The 17,976-nt window shown below is 45.1% G+C and overlaps 1 protein-coding gene and 1 long non-coding RNA gene across 3 annotated transcripts in view; one reads left to right on the top strand and one right to left on the bottom strand.

Moving 5' to 3' along the window:
• The first annotated feature begins 5,440 nt into the window (after positions 1-5,440).
• Positions 5,441-6,237, top strand: LOC121844417. The gene is made up of 3 exons (XR_006081980.1): positions 5,441-5,566; positions 5,600-5,784; positions 5,847-6,237. It is a non-coding gene; the product is annotated as an uncharacterized LOC121844417 (long non-coding RNA).
• A 743-nt stretch (positions 6,238-6,980) lies between these two features.
• Positions 6,981-17,976, bottom strand: part of LOC112236300 (serine/threonine-protein phosphatase 2A 55 kDa regulatory subunit B delta isoform) — a 37,524-nt gene continuing 26,528 nt past the window's right edge. For both annotated transcript variants that reach the window (XM_042314454.1, XM_042314455.1), the window contains exons 7-10: positions 13,978-14,142; positions 12,495-12,664; positions 10,007-10,098; positions 6,981-7,648 (exon numbers count right to left, since the gene is read on the bottom strand). In XM_042314454.1, coding sequence (XP_042170388.1) covers positions 7,369-7,648; positions 10,007-10,098; positions 12,495-12,664; positions 13,978-14,142 — 707 coding nt within the window. In that variant the 3' untranslated portion in view covers positions 6,981-7,368. The remainder of the gene's footprint in view (positions 7,649-10,006; positions 10,099-12,494; positions 12,665-13,977; positions 14,143-17,976) is intronic.

The raw sequence follows: 17,976 nt of genomic DNA, 5'->3' as shown, positions 1-17,976 counted from the left end.
TACACCAGTTCTGTTAGGAGGAATGGGCCAAAATTCACCCAACTTGTTGTGGGAAGCTTGTGGAAGGCTACTCGAAACGTTTGACCCAAGTTAAAAAATGTAAAGGCAATGCTACCAAATACTAATTGAGTGTATGTACACTTCTGACCTACTGGGAATGTGATGAAAGAAATAAAAGCTGAAATAAATAATTCTGCCTACTATTATTCTGACATTTTACATTCTAACTGACCTAAAACAGGGAATTTGTACTAGGATTAAATGTCAGGCATTAAGAAAAGCGGAGTTTAAATGTAGTTGGCTAAGGTGTATGTAAACTTCCGACATCAACTGTATGTGGTTGGGATAGACTGTGATACATGGTTGGTGATACAACTGTGATGTCTGGTTGTGTCTCCTGGCTATCTTGAGATGAATCCACTTGCTGTGGGTCTCTCTGGATGGGAACGTCTGCTAAATGACTACACTGTAATGTAGTGCTGTGTGTTTTATGTGTTGTTTCCTGTTTGGACCCCAGGAAGAGCAGCCCCTGCCTCAGCAGCAGCCCATTGGGTGATCCTAGTAAATAAAATAATAAAATACACTGGGGACTGTAGAGTGAAACATCTGAAGAATGCCTTGCTGATTTTCAAGAAACTCTAACCGACAAAAATAAGTGGGGGGGACTTAGCATGTTTACCAAGTTGCACAAAAAACTGACAACATATGTACAGAACTATACTAGTATGTTGATGTTCTTTCCCCTTTGTCCTCAGGGTGTACATTGGGAGACGTCTAAGTACCTCAGTGACCAGTACCTTCTAAAGGGACACTCCGCTGGACTGGAACAGCATGGTTTTTTGGCACCAACACCGTTACCTACCACTGCTGCTAGCTTTGAAGTGGCGCTTATTAGATACAGATAGGCAACATCTGTCATGTGTCCCCCAACTCCACTCAATATGATGACTCAAAATGGCACCCTATTCCCTACATAATGCACTACTTTTGACCAGTTCCCATAGGACTCTGATCAAAAGTAGTGCACTATATAGGGAATAGGGTTCCATTTGGGACACACATCCTTTTTGTTTTCCCCTGGCGGTGAGCAGTCCACCCTGCCTGTATTGTACCCCTGTGAATACTGTTGGCTTTTCCCTTAGTTCCCAGAGCTGCTTTTTAAATAACCCTGCTCCACTGGAAAGTAGAACCCGGTGTTCCTCCTCCATCTCACTGGACAATCTCTGGGTAGGGGGGCCTTCTTATAATCAACCTTTTTAGAGCCATTGTTGTCAAATGGCTAGCTAGCTAGCGTTCACTGTCAGTCATTTTCAAGACATTTTATCTTGCTCCGAGTTGAGACATTTTTTGTAGTAGAAGACTTCTGAGGTAATGATATTACAGTAAGAAGGTGATGATACAGAAAAGCACTGTGAATTTCTCAGCGTTGAGATATGGACGGAGAAGAAAAGGGAGTGGGTCAGACAAGAAAGCTGGACGTTGTATTTTAGGGAGATGTTGCTTGTTTTATCAGAATGTCCTTGGTTTGGGAAAAGGGATCAAGACATTCAACCAAAATGTTATTTCTGACCTGGATTCTTCTCATGGATCATGAGGGCTTTAATAATAAAACAAGGTTTCAGGAGAAATTAAAAAGGTTTGAAATAGATCAACCTTGAAAGCGTTTGAGGAAGTAATGGAGAATCAATGTAATGGAGCATCTTCCATTAGATCCCAGATTAGGTCGAACAGGAGCGTCAGGGTTTTGGTTCTGTCGGCACCTTTCAGTTTGTGTTATTTAGTGTTATTTTTCACTCGGTTGTTTTCTGTGACAACAAGGTGTCCCATTCACTGAATATGCATGTGTATGGGTAGAATTGTACGTTGTGTACATTAGATGTGGCACTATGTAAACCGAAAGTGTTTTATGGTCGGTGACATGTTAATGGTCTACGTGACCATTTGAAGTACACAAAAACAGCTTTTCTACCACTACTGCATAAGACCACACATCTCCATATCAAATATTTTAGGGGAAAATATAGACTTTCACACTTGTAATTATGAGGGAATTTAGAAATCTTTTATTTTGCCTTACTTATACTTCACTCTAATTAAATACGAAATCTCAGTATCCAGAATGCTTCAGTATTTATTGTTCTAAGAATGAAGAGAGCAACAGAGGCTTTCAGAGTTATGCCTTGAAGAGGCATTACCAATCTGTTTCTGCATGTCTTGTAGAGCTGGTCAACATGTCAAGTGCATATGTGATTTTGAAAAACTGTTTTGTAAGAACAGTTGGAATTGTACCTGAAAAATAAAATGGATCACAAAAATATCCACCTCTGTGCTCGTTTCTGGAAAACCGTACGAGGAAAACGTAATTATCCAAAATGTCAGTCAATACATTTTCCTAAAATTGCCTTTTTTCCCCAACAGTGTATTCTCACCAACGATTTGTACAATGGGTCATTCATACCAAATGGATATTTCAGACGTGTACCCCTACCATGCCAACAAGTCACCTCTAACTCCCATCACAAATAACCAAACAGATGAATACATTTCCACAATGTTAGCATTATAACACAAGGAACATGGCCATTCAACAGAAGATTATAATTCACCCCGACTAGTTCCTGATTTAAAGAGCATCGCAACGATACCATGTTGTACTTTTAAACCTTAGAATATTCTTTCAGTGATTTCAGACCATTGTATATTGCTGGGTGATATTGTATACTGGGTGTACAATAACAAGTACCCTGGTTTCTTCATGAAGGTCCCGGTTCCTCCGGAGTTGACTGAACGACTGCTGGCCAGCTTAGTCTGGAGGAAGGCAGGGCACTCAGCAGTTGTTGGGACTCTCTGGTCGAGTTCCTGCCCGACAACATTGCAGACACATGCCAGATTTTTACAACGCCTGGATATTTAACATATCGGCTAACCACATCATATATAGCAATTTGTTGCCCTACTGCACAGTCGATGACGTGGCAAGCAACCATTGGTTGATGAAACGCAACGCCTGCACATCCAGTTGGAGAGGAACGATCTATGGCTCTCCCAATCGTCTTAAAAATCGGTCCTCTCCTAGTCTCCTCTCATCTACACTGATTGGAAAAGACGAGACAGCTCTCACCACGAAGCTGGCTTTCATCTGGTCAGTTGTTACAGATCAGTACAGCTGAAGGAGAGGATGATGTCTGGTTAGTAGAGACACGACAGTAAAACATCTCTCCTCCACCGCAGGATCCTGACTGTACCAGAGTTCAGACTGGATCCTGACTGTACCAGAGTTCAGACTGGATCCTGACTGTACCAGAGTTCAGACAGGATCCTGACTGTACCAGAGTTCAGACAGGATTCTGACTGTACCAGAGTTCAGACAGGATCCTGACTGTACCAGAGTTCAGACAGGATCCTGACTGTACCAGAGTTCAGACAGGATCCTGACTGTACCAGAGTTCAGACAGGATCCTGACTGTACCAGAGTTCAGACAGGATCCTGACTGTACCAGAGTTCAGACAGGATCCTGACTGTACCAGAGTTCAGACAGGATCCTGACTGTACCAGAGTTCAGACAGGATCCTGACTGTACCAGAGTTCAGACTGGACAACAAACCCATTCAAGCAAAAACTGTTTTTTTAAAAGGACAGTAGTCTTCTGTAGAACAAATCGGATGCTATTACACAACTTAAAACCTGGTTGGTACAGTCGACACGTGCAGCGGGCATCACCGCGGGTTTCACCGCGGGTTTCACCGGGGGTTTCCTCCTCCAGAGATTCAGGATGTAGAAACCTTCTTCAAGCCATCCTGTCTTACTGGACTACAATGTAGAGTATCAGGATCTAAGACGACAATACGGCAGGCGTTGGGCCAGTAACCGAAAGGTACACATCTGTTGTTCTGCCCCTGAACAAGGCAGTTTAACGCACTGTTCCTAGGACGTCATTGTTAATAAGATAGCCTAGTGGTTAGAGCAGGCAGCCTAGTGGTTAGAACCAGGTAGCCTAGTGGTTAGAGCAGGTAGCCTAGTGGTTAGAACCAGGTAGCCTAGTGGTTAGAGCAGGTAGCCTAGTGGTTAGAGCAGGCAGCCTAGTGGTTAGAACCAGGTAGCCTAGTGGTTAGAGCAGGTAGCCTAGTGGTTAGAGCAGGCAGCCTAGTGGTTAGAACCAGATAGCCTAGTGGTTAGAACCAGGTAGCCTAGTGGTTAGAACCAGGTAGCCTAGTGGTTAGAACCAGGTAGCCTAGTGGTTAGAACCAGGTAGCCTAGTGGTTAGAACCAGGTAGCCTAGTGGTTAGAGCAGGTAGCCTAGTGGTTAGAGCAGGCAGCCTAGTGGTTAGAGCAGGCAGCCTAGTGGTTAGAACCAGGTAGCCTAGTGGTTAGAGCAGGTAGCCTAGTGGTTAGAGCAGGCAGCCTAGTGGTTAGAGCAGGCAGCCTAGTGGTTAGAGCCAGGTAGCCTAGTGGTTAGAGCCAGGTAGCCTAGTGGTTAGAGCCAGGTAGCCTAGTGGTTAGAGGCAGGTAGCCTAGTGGTTAGAGACAGGTAGCCTAGTGGTTAGAGCAGGCAGCCTAGTGGTTAGAACCAGGTAGCCTAGTGGTTAGAGCAGGTAGCCTAGTGGTTAGAGCAGGCAGCCTAGTGGTTAGAGCAGGCAGCCTAGTGGTTAGAGCCAGGTAGCCTAGTGGTTAGAGCCAGGTAGCCTAGTGGTTAGAGCCAGGTAGCCTAGTGGTTAGAGGCAGGTAGCCTAGTGGTTAGAGCCAGGTAGCCTAGTGGTTAGAACAAGGTAGCCTAGTGGTTAGAACCAGGTAGCCTAGTGGTTAGAACCAGGTAGCCTAGTGGTTAGAACCAGGTAGCCTAGTGGTTAGAACCAGGTAGCCTAGTGGTTAGAGCAGGTAGCCTAGTGGTTAGAGCCAGGTAGCCTAGTGGTTAGAGCATTGGGCCAGTACCCGAAAGGTAAAAATCTGTTGTTCTGCCCCTGAACAAGGCAGTTTAACCCACTGTTCCTAGGACGTCATTGTTAATAAGAATTTGTTCTTAACTGACTTGCCGAGTTAAATAAAAAAATAAAAAAATACTGACAGAGCCAATAACAGGATTCTCACAAGTTCCAGTAGTGAGCTGCCTAATAACAGAGAATCAGGTGCCTTAGAAAAGGCATTGTGGTGCCAGTAGGTTGACTGTCCACATCTACCAAATGACACGCGAAGTAGAACAGAATAAACCCAGATTCATTTCAGAATGTAAAAAACGCGTCGTTGTGGCTTTCGTTACTTTTATTAAGTGGTTGACACCAGACGGTGTGGTTATATAGATACAGTCAATGAGTAAAATGTTATTATACATGAGAAGAAAAAAGGATAAAAACTAAAAAAAATAACCAAAAACAATTGTCCACTGACCAAACATGGAGACCTGTGTTGAAGAGCTTAACAAGGTCCAACATGGAGACCTGTGTTGAAGAGCTTAACAAGGTCCAACATGGAGACCTGTGTTGAAGAGCTTAACAAGGTCCAACATGGAGACCTGTGTTGAAGAGCTCAACAAGGTCCAACATGGAGACCTGTGTTGAAGAGCTCAACAAGGTCCAACATGGAGACCTGGAAGAGCTCAACAAGGTCCAACATGGAGACCTGTGTTGAAGAGCTCAACAAGGTCCAACATGGAGACCTGTGTTGAAGAGCTCAACAAGGTCCAACATGGAGACCTGTGTTGAAGAGCTCAACAAGGTCCAACATGGAGACCTGTGTTGAAGAGCTCAACAAGGTCCAACATGGAGACCTGTGTTGAAGAGCTCAACAAGGTCCAACATGGAGACCTGTTGAAGAGCTTGGTCCAACATGGAGACCTGAAGAGCTCAACAAGGTCCAACATGGAGACCTGTGTTGAAGAGCTCAACAAGGTCCAACATGGAGACCTGTGTTGAAGAGCTCAACAAGGTCCAACATGGAGACCTGTGTTGAAGAGCTCAACAAGGTCCAACATGGAGACCTGTGTTGAAGAGCTCAACAAGGTCCAACATGGAGACCTGTGTTGAAGAGCTCAACAAGGTCCAACATGGAGACCTGTGTTGAAGAGCTCAACAAGGTCCAACATGGAGACCTGGGTTGAAGAGCTCAACAAGGTCCAACATGGAGACCTGTGTTGAAGAGCTCAACAAGGTCCAACATGGAGACCTGGGTTGAAGAGCTCAACAAGGTCCAACATGGAGACCTGTGTTGAAGAGCTCAACAAGGTCCAACATGGAGACCTGGGTTGAAGAGCTCAACAAGGTCCAACATGGAGACCTGTGTTGAAGAGCTCAACAAGGTCCAACATGGAGACCTGTGTTGAAGAGCTTAACAAGGCCCAACATGGAGACCTGTGTTGAAGAGCTTAACAAGGTCCAACATGGAGACCTGTGTTGAAGAGCTTAACAAGGTCCAACATGGAGACCTGTGTTGAAGAGCTTAACAAGGTCCAACATGGAGACCTGTGTTGAAGAGCTTAACAAGGTCCAACATGGAGACCTGTGTTGAAGAGCTTAACAAGGTCTAACATGGAGACCTGTGTTGAAGAGCTCAACAAGGTCCAACATGGAGACCTGTGTTGAAGAGCTTAACAAGGTCCAACACGGAGGCCTGAGAGAGTCGGCCAGGGAGAAGGAATGTTATCAGTAAGGCTGCAACATTTCCCCTAACTTTCCCAGCATCCTAGTTGGCAGGATTCCCGGATCATTTCCTTTCCGATTCTGGGAATCTTCCAAATGGGATTTCTGGAAAACCTTGGGATTTTTCGGAAAGTTACCTGGGAATTTGCAACCTTACTTTATTTAAGCTAATTTCATTTCAGTTTCTTCCACGGCCCAGATTTACAGTTAAGAGACTAATATCTCATTCTGACTTCCAACACATCTTTCCTCCTTATTCCATAATGTGTCGTCAAATCATAGGAAGTAAAACAAGGCTCAGACTTTTAAATAAATACACTAAACTTTAAACTGACATTTTTTTTGGCCTCTTTGTTGAGCCGCTGTCCATCGATGTTTCTGCTGCTGTCAGGCCCGGGTTAGTCTGTCCAGAGTCAGACCTGGGGCTCCTGCCTGCCTCTGTCTGCCCTCACAACGAGACAGGACGCAAACCAACCAACCAACACCTCAGACTCTAAAGAAACAGGCCGTCTGGCTCCAGCAGGCGACCAGGCGTCTGGCTGGCTACACAACGAAACAAGTGCATCACATTTCTTCTTCATTAGGAGGACAGACAAGGCTGTTGTTGTTTCTTTAAACAGATTTAACGACTATTCTTTAACTATGCAACGTACAAGATTTCTGTCCATTCGCGGTAGGTATGTATGATGGCTGGGTTCGGGGAGGGTCGGAACAGTTTCGGGGGGGGGGTTGTTAAGTTTAGTTGATCTTGTCCTGGAATATGTAGAGGTTGTTGGTGGCGGCGACAGCGATGACGTTCTCCTTTGGGTGCCACGCGGTGTGTAGGATCTTCTTGTTGAAGTCCAGACTGTCTACACTGATCTCGTCCTTCTTCCTCTTCCCCCCGGTGGACACCTTGCGAGCCTTCAGGATGGCCCGAGGTTTACTGTTCTCTCTAGAGGCCTCCAGCGTGATGTCCCTCCGCGTGTTCCGGTCAAACATCCGGAAGAAGTTGTTGTACGAGCCCGTCATGATGGCACTGGGGAGGAGGAACAGCAAAACAAGGTGAATTGCACATCCCAAAAATGTCTACAATTGCAAAGTGATTTTGGGTCCTTTAAAAGCGCAATATAAATACCATGTATTATTATAAGACCTGTTATGAAATAGAAATTCGGTGCTGGACAAAAATACTAGATAAAGAATTGACATGTATTTATCTAGTGTAAAGAAAGCAACCCATTCAAAGGGGTAAGAGTAATGTTGTAACACCGTCATGGTTCTAGAAGGGTAATGTAACATCATCGTGGTTCTAGAAGGGTAATGTTGTAACATCATGGTTCTAGAAGGGTAATGTAATGTCGCCGTGGTTCTAGAAGGGTAATGTCGTAACACCGTCGTGGTTCTAGAAGGGTAATGTAACGTCATCGTGGTTCTAGAAGGGTAATGTTGTAACATCATGGTTGTAGAAGGGTAATGTAATGTCGCCGTGGTTCTAGAAGGGTAATGTTGTAATGCCATCGTGGTTCTAGAAGGGTAATGTTGTAACGCCATCATGGTTCTAGAAGGACAATGTAATGTTGCCGTGGTTCTAGAAGGGTAATGTTGTAACGTCATCGTGGTTCTAGAAGAGTAATGTTGTAACGCCACCGTGGTTCTAGAAGGGTAATGTTGTAACGTCAGCATGGTTCTAGAATGGTAATGTTGTAACGTCATGTTCTAGAATGGTAATGTTGTAATGTCAGCATGGTTCTAGAAGGGCAATGTAACGTCATGGTTCTAGAATGGTAATTTTGTAACGTCATCGGGGTTCTAGAAGGGTAATGTTGTAACGTCATGGTTCTAGAAGGGTAATGTAACACCATCATGGTTCTAGAAGTGTATTGTTGTAACGTTATTGTTGTTCTAGAAGAGTAATGGTGTAGCGTCATCATGGTTCTAGAAGGGTAGTGTTGTAATGTCGTCATGGTTCTAGAAGAGTAACGTCATCATGTTTCTAGAGGAGTAATGTTGTAACGTTGTCATGGTTCTAGAGGAGTAATGTAACATTGTCATGGTTCTAGAAGAGTAATGTTGTAACATCATTATGGTTCTAGAAGGGTAATGTTGTAATGTCGTCATGGTTCTAGAAGAGTAATGTTGTAACATCATTATGGTTCTAGAAGGGTAATGTTGTAGCGTCATCGTGGTTCTAGAAGGGTAATGTTGTAACGTCATCGTGGTTCTAGAAGGATAATGTTGTAACGCCATCATGGTTCTAGAAGGGTAATGTTGTAACATCATGGTTCTAGAAGAGTAATGTTGTAACATCACGGTTCTAGAAGAGTAATGTTGTAACATCGTCATGGTTCTAGAAGAGTAATGGTGTAGCGTCATTATGGTTCTAGAAGGGTAATGTTGTAGCGTCATCGTGGTTCTAGAAGAGTAATGTTTTAACATGTAACATCACGGTTCTAGAAGAGTAATGTTGTAACATCATGGTTCTAGAAGAGTAATGTTGTAAGATCGTCATGGTTCTAGAAGAGTAATGGTGTAGCGTCATTATGGTTCTAGAAGGGTAATGTTGTAGCGTCATCGTGGTTCTAGAAGAGTAATGTTGTAACATCACGGTTCTAGAAGAGTAATGATGTAACATCATGGTTCTAGAAGAGTAATGTTGTAACATCGTCATGGTTCTAGAAGAGTGATGGTGTAGCGTCATTATGGTTCTAGAAGGGTAATGTTGTAGCGTCATCGTGGTTCTAGAAGAGTAATGTTGTAGAGCCGTCTTTGCTTGGAAGTCAATTGCAGGTCTAAATTGTAATCAGGGGAGAACGACTGCCCCTTCTCATTGAAACCAAGGATATTCAAAGCCGACTGCGGTACTGCAGGCATTGTTCTCAGAAAACAGAACACATTATAATTAACGGAAAAACTTCAATCTTTGTGATCAATCTTAGTGTAAATAAAATGTTTAGATGACAATCATGGTATTAATAATTGCTTCTAACACAACAGATGTATGTCCTTGAACCGATTATTTAAAAAAAGTCACACACAGAAGTGAAGGATATTTTAGTTGCTAATGGCAGCCTGCAGTACCCTGGTCAGCCTTAAACTAGAGTTACTCAATGAGGAGGCAACACTGAGCTAGCCTGCAACATCACTTCCTGGAGTAGCCCAAACGGCACAATGTCACGTCTCCATGAGACGCCATCTTAACCGACTATTTTATCTTCAATGTGCCGTTGAGTCTTCACAAAGGAATGAATGGTGTCAGGTGATCCTGGGCTTTGTGTATATACAGCCGTTGATTGTAATGCAGGTGTTTGTTATTTGCGTGTTGTGGGTCCATTTATGAGAACGAACATAACTTTCAAACTGATTCTAAAGTTCCGTGTCGGTTGGTTTGTGGTACCTGTCAGCACCGTTCCAGCAGCACTCGAACTTGTCGAAGATGCAGTCGTTTTCATACAGCGAGCAGAGCTTGCTACGGAGGTACTCGTGCACCTATACAAAATATAAAACACATTTAAAACAGTTTGGATCAGTTCATTTATTTGGCCTTTAGGAAGAATTTGTCTTTCATTCCTGAGACAAGAATTTTAAAGATTTAACTAAATAACATGTATATACTGAACAAAAATATAAAATGCAACATGTAAAGTGTTGGTCCCATGTTTCACGAACTGAAATAAAATATCCTAGAAATGTTCCATACGCATCAAAAGCTTATTTTTCTAAAATGTTGTGCACTAACATCCCCGTTAGTGAGCATTTATCCTGTGTCAAGATAATCTATCCACCTGACAGGTGTGGTATACAGGAAGATGTTGATTAAACATGATCATTACACAGGTGCACCTTGTGCTGGGGACAATAAAAGGCCACTAAAATGTGCAGTTTTGTCATCCAACACAATGCCACAGATGTCTCAAGTTTTAAGGGAGCGTGCAATTGGCATGCTGACTGCAGGTATGTACACTAGAGCTGTTGTCAGAGAATCAAATGTTCCAACATCGGTTTAGAGAATTTGGCAGTACGTCCAACCGGCCTCACAACAGCAGGCCACACGTAACCACGCCAGCCCAGGACCTCCACATCCGGCTTCTTTACCTGCGGGATCGTCTGAGACCAGCCACCTGGACAGCTGATGAAACTGATGAGTATTTATGTCAGTAATAAAGCCCTTATGAGGAAAAAAGTCATTCTGACTAGCTGGACCTGGCTCCCGAGTGGGTGGGCCTATGCCCTCCCAGGCCCATCCATGGCTAAGCCCCTGCCTAGTCATGTGAAATCTATAGATCAGAGCCCATCGGATTTATTTCAATGGACTGATTTCCTTATATGAACTGTAAAAGTGTTGACATTGTTGCATGTTGGGTTTATATCTTTGTTCACTATACATATTGTTTCTGTCTGTTTTCATACCACTGCAATTCATTCAAAATGTGATTAAAACATACTACCACACAACGTAGTGCTCTATAGCCAGAGGAATGTAGGTAGAGTTAAAGTCAGTACCTGGCAGGTCTCGACAGGTAGGTCTCTACAGGTAAAGTTAAAGTCAGTACCTGGTAGGTCTTTACAGGTAAAGTTAAAGTCAGTACCTGGTAGGTCTCTACAGGTAAAGTTCTAGTCAGTACCTGGTAAGTCTCTACAGGTAGGTCTCTACAGGTAAAGTTAAAGTCAGTACCTGGTAGGTCTCGACAGGTAGGTCTCTACAGGTAAAGTTAAAGTCAGTACCTGGTAGGTCTTTACAGGTAAAGTTAGTCAGTACCTGGTAAGTCTCTATAGGCAGGTCTCTACAGGTAAAGTTAAAGTCAGTACCTGGTAGGTCTCTACAGGTAAAGTTAAAGTCAGTACCTGGTAAGTCTCTACAGGTAAAGTTAGTCAGTACCTGGTAGGTCTTTACAGGTAAAGTTAGTCAGTACCTGGTAGGTCTCTACAGGCAGGTCTCTACAGGTAAAGTTAAAGTCAGTACCTGGTAAGTCTCTACAGGTAGGTCTCTACAGGTAAAGTTAAAGTCAGTACCTGGTAAGTCTCTACAGGTAAAGTTAAAGTCAGTACCTGGTAAGTCTCTACAGGTAAAGTTCAAGTCAGTACCTGGTAAGTCTCTACAGGTAAAGTTAAAGTCAGTACCTGGTAAGTCTCTACAGGTAAAGTTAAAGTCAGTACCTGGTAAGTCTCTACAGGTAAAGTTAAAGTCAGTACCTGGTAAGTCTCTACAGGTAAAGTTAAAGTCAGTACCTGGTAAGTCTCTACGGGTAAAGTTAAAGTCAGTACCTGGTAAGTCTCTAGAGGTAAAGTTAGTCAGTACCTGGTAGGTCTCTACAGGTAAAGTTAAAGTCAGTACCTGGTAGGTCTCTACAGGCAGGTCTCTACAGGTAACGTTAGTCAGTACCTGGCAGGTCTCTACAGGTAGGTCTCTACAGGTACAGTTCTAGTCAGTACCTGGTAGGTCTCTACAGTTAAAGTTAGTCAGTACCTGGCAGGACTCTACAGAAAAAGTTCCAGTCAGTACCTGGTAGGTCTCTACAGGTAAAGTTAAAGTCAGTCCTTGGTAAGTCTCTACAGGCAGGTATCTACAGGTAAAGTTCAAGTTAGAACGTGGTAGGTCTCTACAGGCCGGTTTTCCATGTTCAGATCCCACACCTTGACTGACAGGTAGGTCTCTACAGGTAAAGTTAGTCCGTACCTGGTAAGTCTCTACAGGTAATGTTAAAGTCAGTACCTGGTAAGTCTCTACAGGTAAGGTTAAAGTCAGTACCTGGTAGGTCTCTACAGGTAAAGTCAAAGTCAGTACCTGGTAGGTCTCTACAGGTAGGTCTCTACAGGTACAGTTAAAGTCAGTACCTGGTAGGTCTCTACAGGTAGGTCTCTACAGGTAAGGTTAAAGTCAGTACCTGGTAGGTCTCCACAGGCCGGTTTTCCATGTTCAGATCCCACACCTTGACTGACAGGTAGTCTCTGGTCATCATATAACGGCCGCTGTGACTGAACTTCACATCCGATATTGAGGAGATGATCTCGGAGAAGAAGGACCGGCTGCTAGGGTCCTCTGGCTCCTCGAAGACTGAGAAACAAATACATACAAACCTTTCCAAACCAGTTCATCAAAACAGCAACGTATTGGCCAGTTAGCAGATGCTTTTATCTCAAGTGACTTAAAGTCATGCATGCAGACATGTTATTGTGTGGGTGGCCCTGGTAATTAAAAAGAGTCAATCCTGGCATTGCAAGCACCATGATCTACCAACTGAGGCACACAGGACCACGTTAGTATCAAAAACAAGCCTACGTCTATCTCCTAGAAGACAGACAGGAGGTTACATTTTACCTAAAGCCTGCAGGTATAAAGCTTTATCACTTGTTATAACCATGTATGAGCCTTACTGTCATTCAAATGAAGAATCATTACATGATAAATGAATCAAGACGTTATAGAGGGATCATTCATGTTCATGACGAGTCTTACAACACATTATAACTGCATTATAATGCATTATACATCCTAGTCTATAAATAAACAATTAAAGCTCTCTGTCAGCCTGAAAACAAAGCCTATATTCCCTGACCGTTGTCCCGCTACCCTAAAGAGCTGAGAAGGTACTACATGGATTACATCATTCTGTATGTTACGGCAGGGTAGCCTAGTGGTTAGAGCGTAGGGGCGGCAGGGTAGGCTAGTGGTTAGAGTGTAGGGACGGCAGGGTAGCCTAGTGGTTAGAGCGTAGGGGCGGCAGGGTAGGCTGGTGGTTAGAGTGTAGGGACGGCAGTGTAGCCTAGTGGTTAGAGCGTAGGGGCGGCAGGGTAGGCTGGTGGTTAGAGTGTAGGGACAGCAGGGTAGGCTGGTGGTTAGAGTGTAGGGACGGCAGTGTAGCCTAGTGGTTAGAGCGTTGGGGCGGCAGGGTAGGCTGGTGGTTAGAGTGTAGGGACGGCAGGGTAGGCTGGTGGTTAGAGTGTAGGGACGGCAGTGTAGCCTAGTGGTTAGAGCGTTGGGACGAGTAACCGGAAGGTTGCAAGTTCAAACCCCCCGAGCTGACAAGGTACACATCTGTCATTATGTCCCTGAACAGGCAGTTAACCCACTGTTCCTAGGCCGTCATTGAAAATAAGAATTTGTTCTTAACTGACTTGCCTAGTTAAATAAAGGTTAAAAAAAAAGCTATATATATATATATAGAACCTGCTGACATCAGAGGGAAACTATTGTAAAAACAGTTTGTATGTGAAAACACATCGGACTTAGTTTGAGGAACGCTCAACTCCGTTCTCTTATTTTGAGTTGAGTTTTGATAACAGGATTTGCTAGCAACAACATATATTATTCTATCTAAAACAATGACATTTCTGTAAAGTTTTACCCCAACGATATTACCGACTTACATTTGCTTTGCCTGTCACAGAGGGCAGCGGCTCGCATGTCACAGAGGCGGATGGTCCCCTTACTGCTACTGTACACAAATACATTACACTGGTGTGGATGGCACTCTGCAGCTGTGATGACTTCTGTCAGCTCCTCCATATTGGCAGGCTTTATATCTACAATGTCTGGGGGAGGGGAGGGGCACGATCAAGGATCAACACCACCAAGACATGGCAAGGGTATAGACACAAACAGGTAGACACACACTCACAGGTAGACACACACTCACAGGTAGACACACACTCACAGGTAGACACACACTCACAGGTAGACACACACTCACACGTAGACACACACTCACACGTAGACACACACTCACACGTAGACACACACTCACACGTAGACACACACTCACACAGGTAGACACACACTCACAGGAGACACACACTCACAGGTAGACACACACTCACAGGTAGACACACACACTCACACAGGTAGACACACACTCACAGGTAGACACACACACTCACACAGGTAGACACACTCACAGGTAGACACACACTCACAGGTAGACACACACTCACACAGGTAGACACACACACACACAGGTAGACACACACACGTAGACACACACTCACAGGTAGACACACACTCACACAGGTAGACACACACTCACAGGTAGACACACACTCACAGGTAGACACACACTCACAGGTAGACACACACTCACACAGGTAGACACACACTCACACAGGTAGACACACACTCACACAGGTAGACACACACACACAGGTAGACACACACACACAGGTAGACACACACTCACAGGTAGACACACACTCACAGGTAGACACACACTCACACAGGTAGACACACACTCACACAGGTAGACACACACACACAGGTAGACACACACTCACAGGTAGACACACACTCACAGGTAGACACACACTCACACAGGTAGACACACACTCACAGGTAGACACACACTCACAGGTAGACACACACTCACACAGGTAGACACACACTCACAGGTAGACACACACTCACACAGGTAGACACACAAACAGACACACAGGTAGACACACACACAGGTAGATACACACACACACAGGTAGACACACACTCACAGGTAGACACACACTCACAGGTAGACACACACACACAGGTAGACACACACTCACAGGTAGACACACACTCACACAGGTAGACACACACTCACAGGTAGACACACACTCACACAGGTAGACACACTCACACAGGTAGACACACTCACACAGGTAGACACACTCACACAGGTAGACACACTCACACAGGTAGACACACTCACACAGGTAGACACACACTCACAGGTAGACACACACTCACACAGGTAGACACACACTCACACAGGTAGACACACACTCACAGGTAGACACACACACACACAGGTAGACACACACTCACAGGTAGACACAGGTAGACACACACTCACAGGTAGACACACACTCACAGGTAGACACACACTCACACAGGTAGACACACACTCACACAGGTAGACACACACTCACACAGGTAGACACACACTCACACAGGTAGACACACACTCACACAGGTAGACACACACTCACACAGGTAGACACACACTCACACAGGTAGACACACACTCACACAGGTAGACACACACTCACACAGGTAGACACACACTCACAGGTAGACAGGTAGACACACACTCACACAGGTAGACACAGGTAGACACACTCACAGGTAGACACACACACTCACACAGGTAGACACAGGTAGACACAGGTAGACACACTCACACAGGTAGACACACACACACTCACACAGGTAGACACACACTCACACAGGTAGACACAGGTAGACACACACTCACACAGGTAGACACAGGTAGACACACACTCACACAGGTAGACACAGGTAGACACACTCACACAGGTAGACACACACACACACTCACAGGTAGACACAGGTAGACACACTCACACAGGTAGACACACACTCACAGGTAGACACACACTCACAGGTAGACACAGGTAGACACACACACAGGTAGACACAGGTAGACACACACTCACACAGGTAGACACACACTCACACAGGTAGACACACACACAGGTAGACACACTCACACAGGTAGACACACACACTCACACAGGTAGACACACACTCACACAGGTAGACACACAATCACACAGGTGGAGACAGGTAGACACACACTCACAGGTAGACACACACACACAGGTAGACACACTCACACAGGTAGACACAGGTAGACACACTCACACAGGTAGACACACACACACTCACACAGGTAGACACAGGTAGACACACTCACACAGGTAGACACACTCACACAGGTAGACACAGGTAGATACACTCACACAGGTAGACACACAATCACACAGGTAGACACAGGTAGACACACACTCACACAGGTAGACACACTCACAGGTAGACACACACTCACAGGTAGACACACACTCACACAGGTAGACACACACTCACACAGGTAGACACACTCACACGTAGACACACACTCACAGGTAGACACACACTCACACAGGTAGACACACACTCACAGGTAGACACACACTCACACAGGTAGACACACACTCACAGGTAGACACACACTCACACAGGTAGACACACACTCACACAGGTAGACACACACTCACACAGGTAGACACACACACACAGGTAGACACACACACACAGGTAGACACACACTCACAGGTAGACACACACTCACAGGTAGACACACACTCACAGGTAGACACACACTCACACAGGTAGACACACACTCACACAGGTAGACACACTCACACAGGTAGACACACACTCACAGGTAGACACACACTCACAGGTAGACACACACTCACACAGGTAGACACACACTCACACAGGTAGACACACACTCACACAGGTAGACACACACTCACACAGGTAGACACACACTCACAGGTAGACACACACTCACACAGGTAGACACAAGTAAACAGACACTCACAGGTAGACACACACAAAGGTAGATACACACACACACAGGTAGACACACACTCACAGGTAGACACACACTCACAGGTAGACACACACTCACAGGTAGACACACACTCACAGGTAGACACACACTCACACAGGTAGACACACTCACACAGGTAGACACACACTCACACAGGTAGACACACTCACACAGGTAGACACACTCACACAGGTAGACACACTCACACAGGTAGACACACTCACACAGGTAGACACACTCACACAGGTAGACACACACTCACAGGTAGACACACACTCACACAGGTAGACACACACTCACACAGGTAGACACACACTCACACAGGTAGACACACACTCACACAGGTAGACACACACACACAGGTAGACACACACTCACACAGGTAGACACAGGTAGACACACACTCACACAGGTAGACACACACTCACACAGGTAGACACACACTCACACAGGTAGACACAGGTAGACACACACTCACACAGGTAGACACACACTCACACAGGTAGACACACACTCACACAGGTAGACACACACTCACACAGGTAGACACACACTCACACAGGTAGACACACACTCACACAGGTAGACACACACTCACACAGGTAGACACACACTCACAGGTAGACACAAGTAAACACACACTCACACAGGTAGACACAGGTAGACACACTCACACAGGTAGACACAGGTAGACACACTCACACAGGTAGACACAGGTAGACACAGGTAGACACACTCACACAGGTAGACACAGGTAGACACACACTCACACAGGTAGACACACACTCACACAGGTAGACACACACTCACACAGGTAGACACAGGTAGACACACACTCACACAGGTAGACACAGGTAGACACACACTCACACAGGTAGACACAGGTAGACACACTCACACAGGTAGACACAGGTAGACACCCACTCACAGGTAGACACAGGTAGACACACTCACACAGGTAGACACAGGTAGACACAGGTAGACACAGGTAGACACA

This window comes from Oncorhynchus tshawytscha, unplaced genomic scaffold (assembly GCF_018296145.1).
Source record: "Oncorhynchus tshawytscha isolate Ot180627B unplaced genomic scaffold, Otsh_v2.0 Un_scaffold_4328_pilon_pilon, whole genome shotgun sequence".
NCBI classification, from domain to species: domain Eukaryota; kingdom Metazoa; phylum Chordata; class Actinopteri; order Salmoniformes; family Salmonidae; genus Oncorhynchus; species Oncorhynchus tshawytscha.
This window is presented reverse-complemented; position numbering and strand designations above follow the sequence as displayed.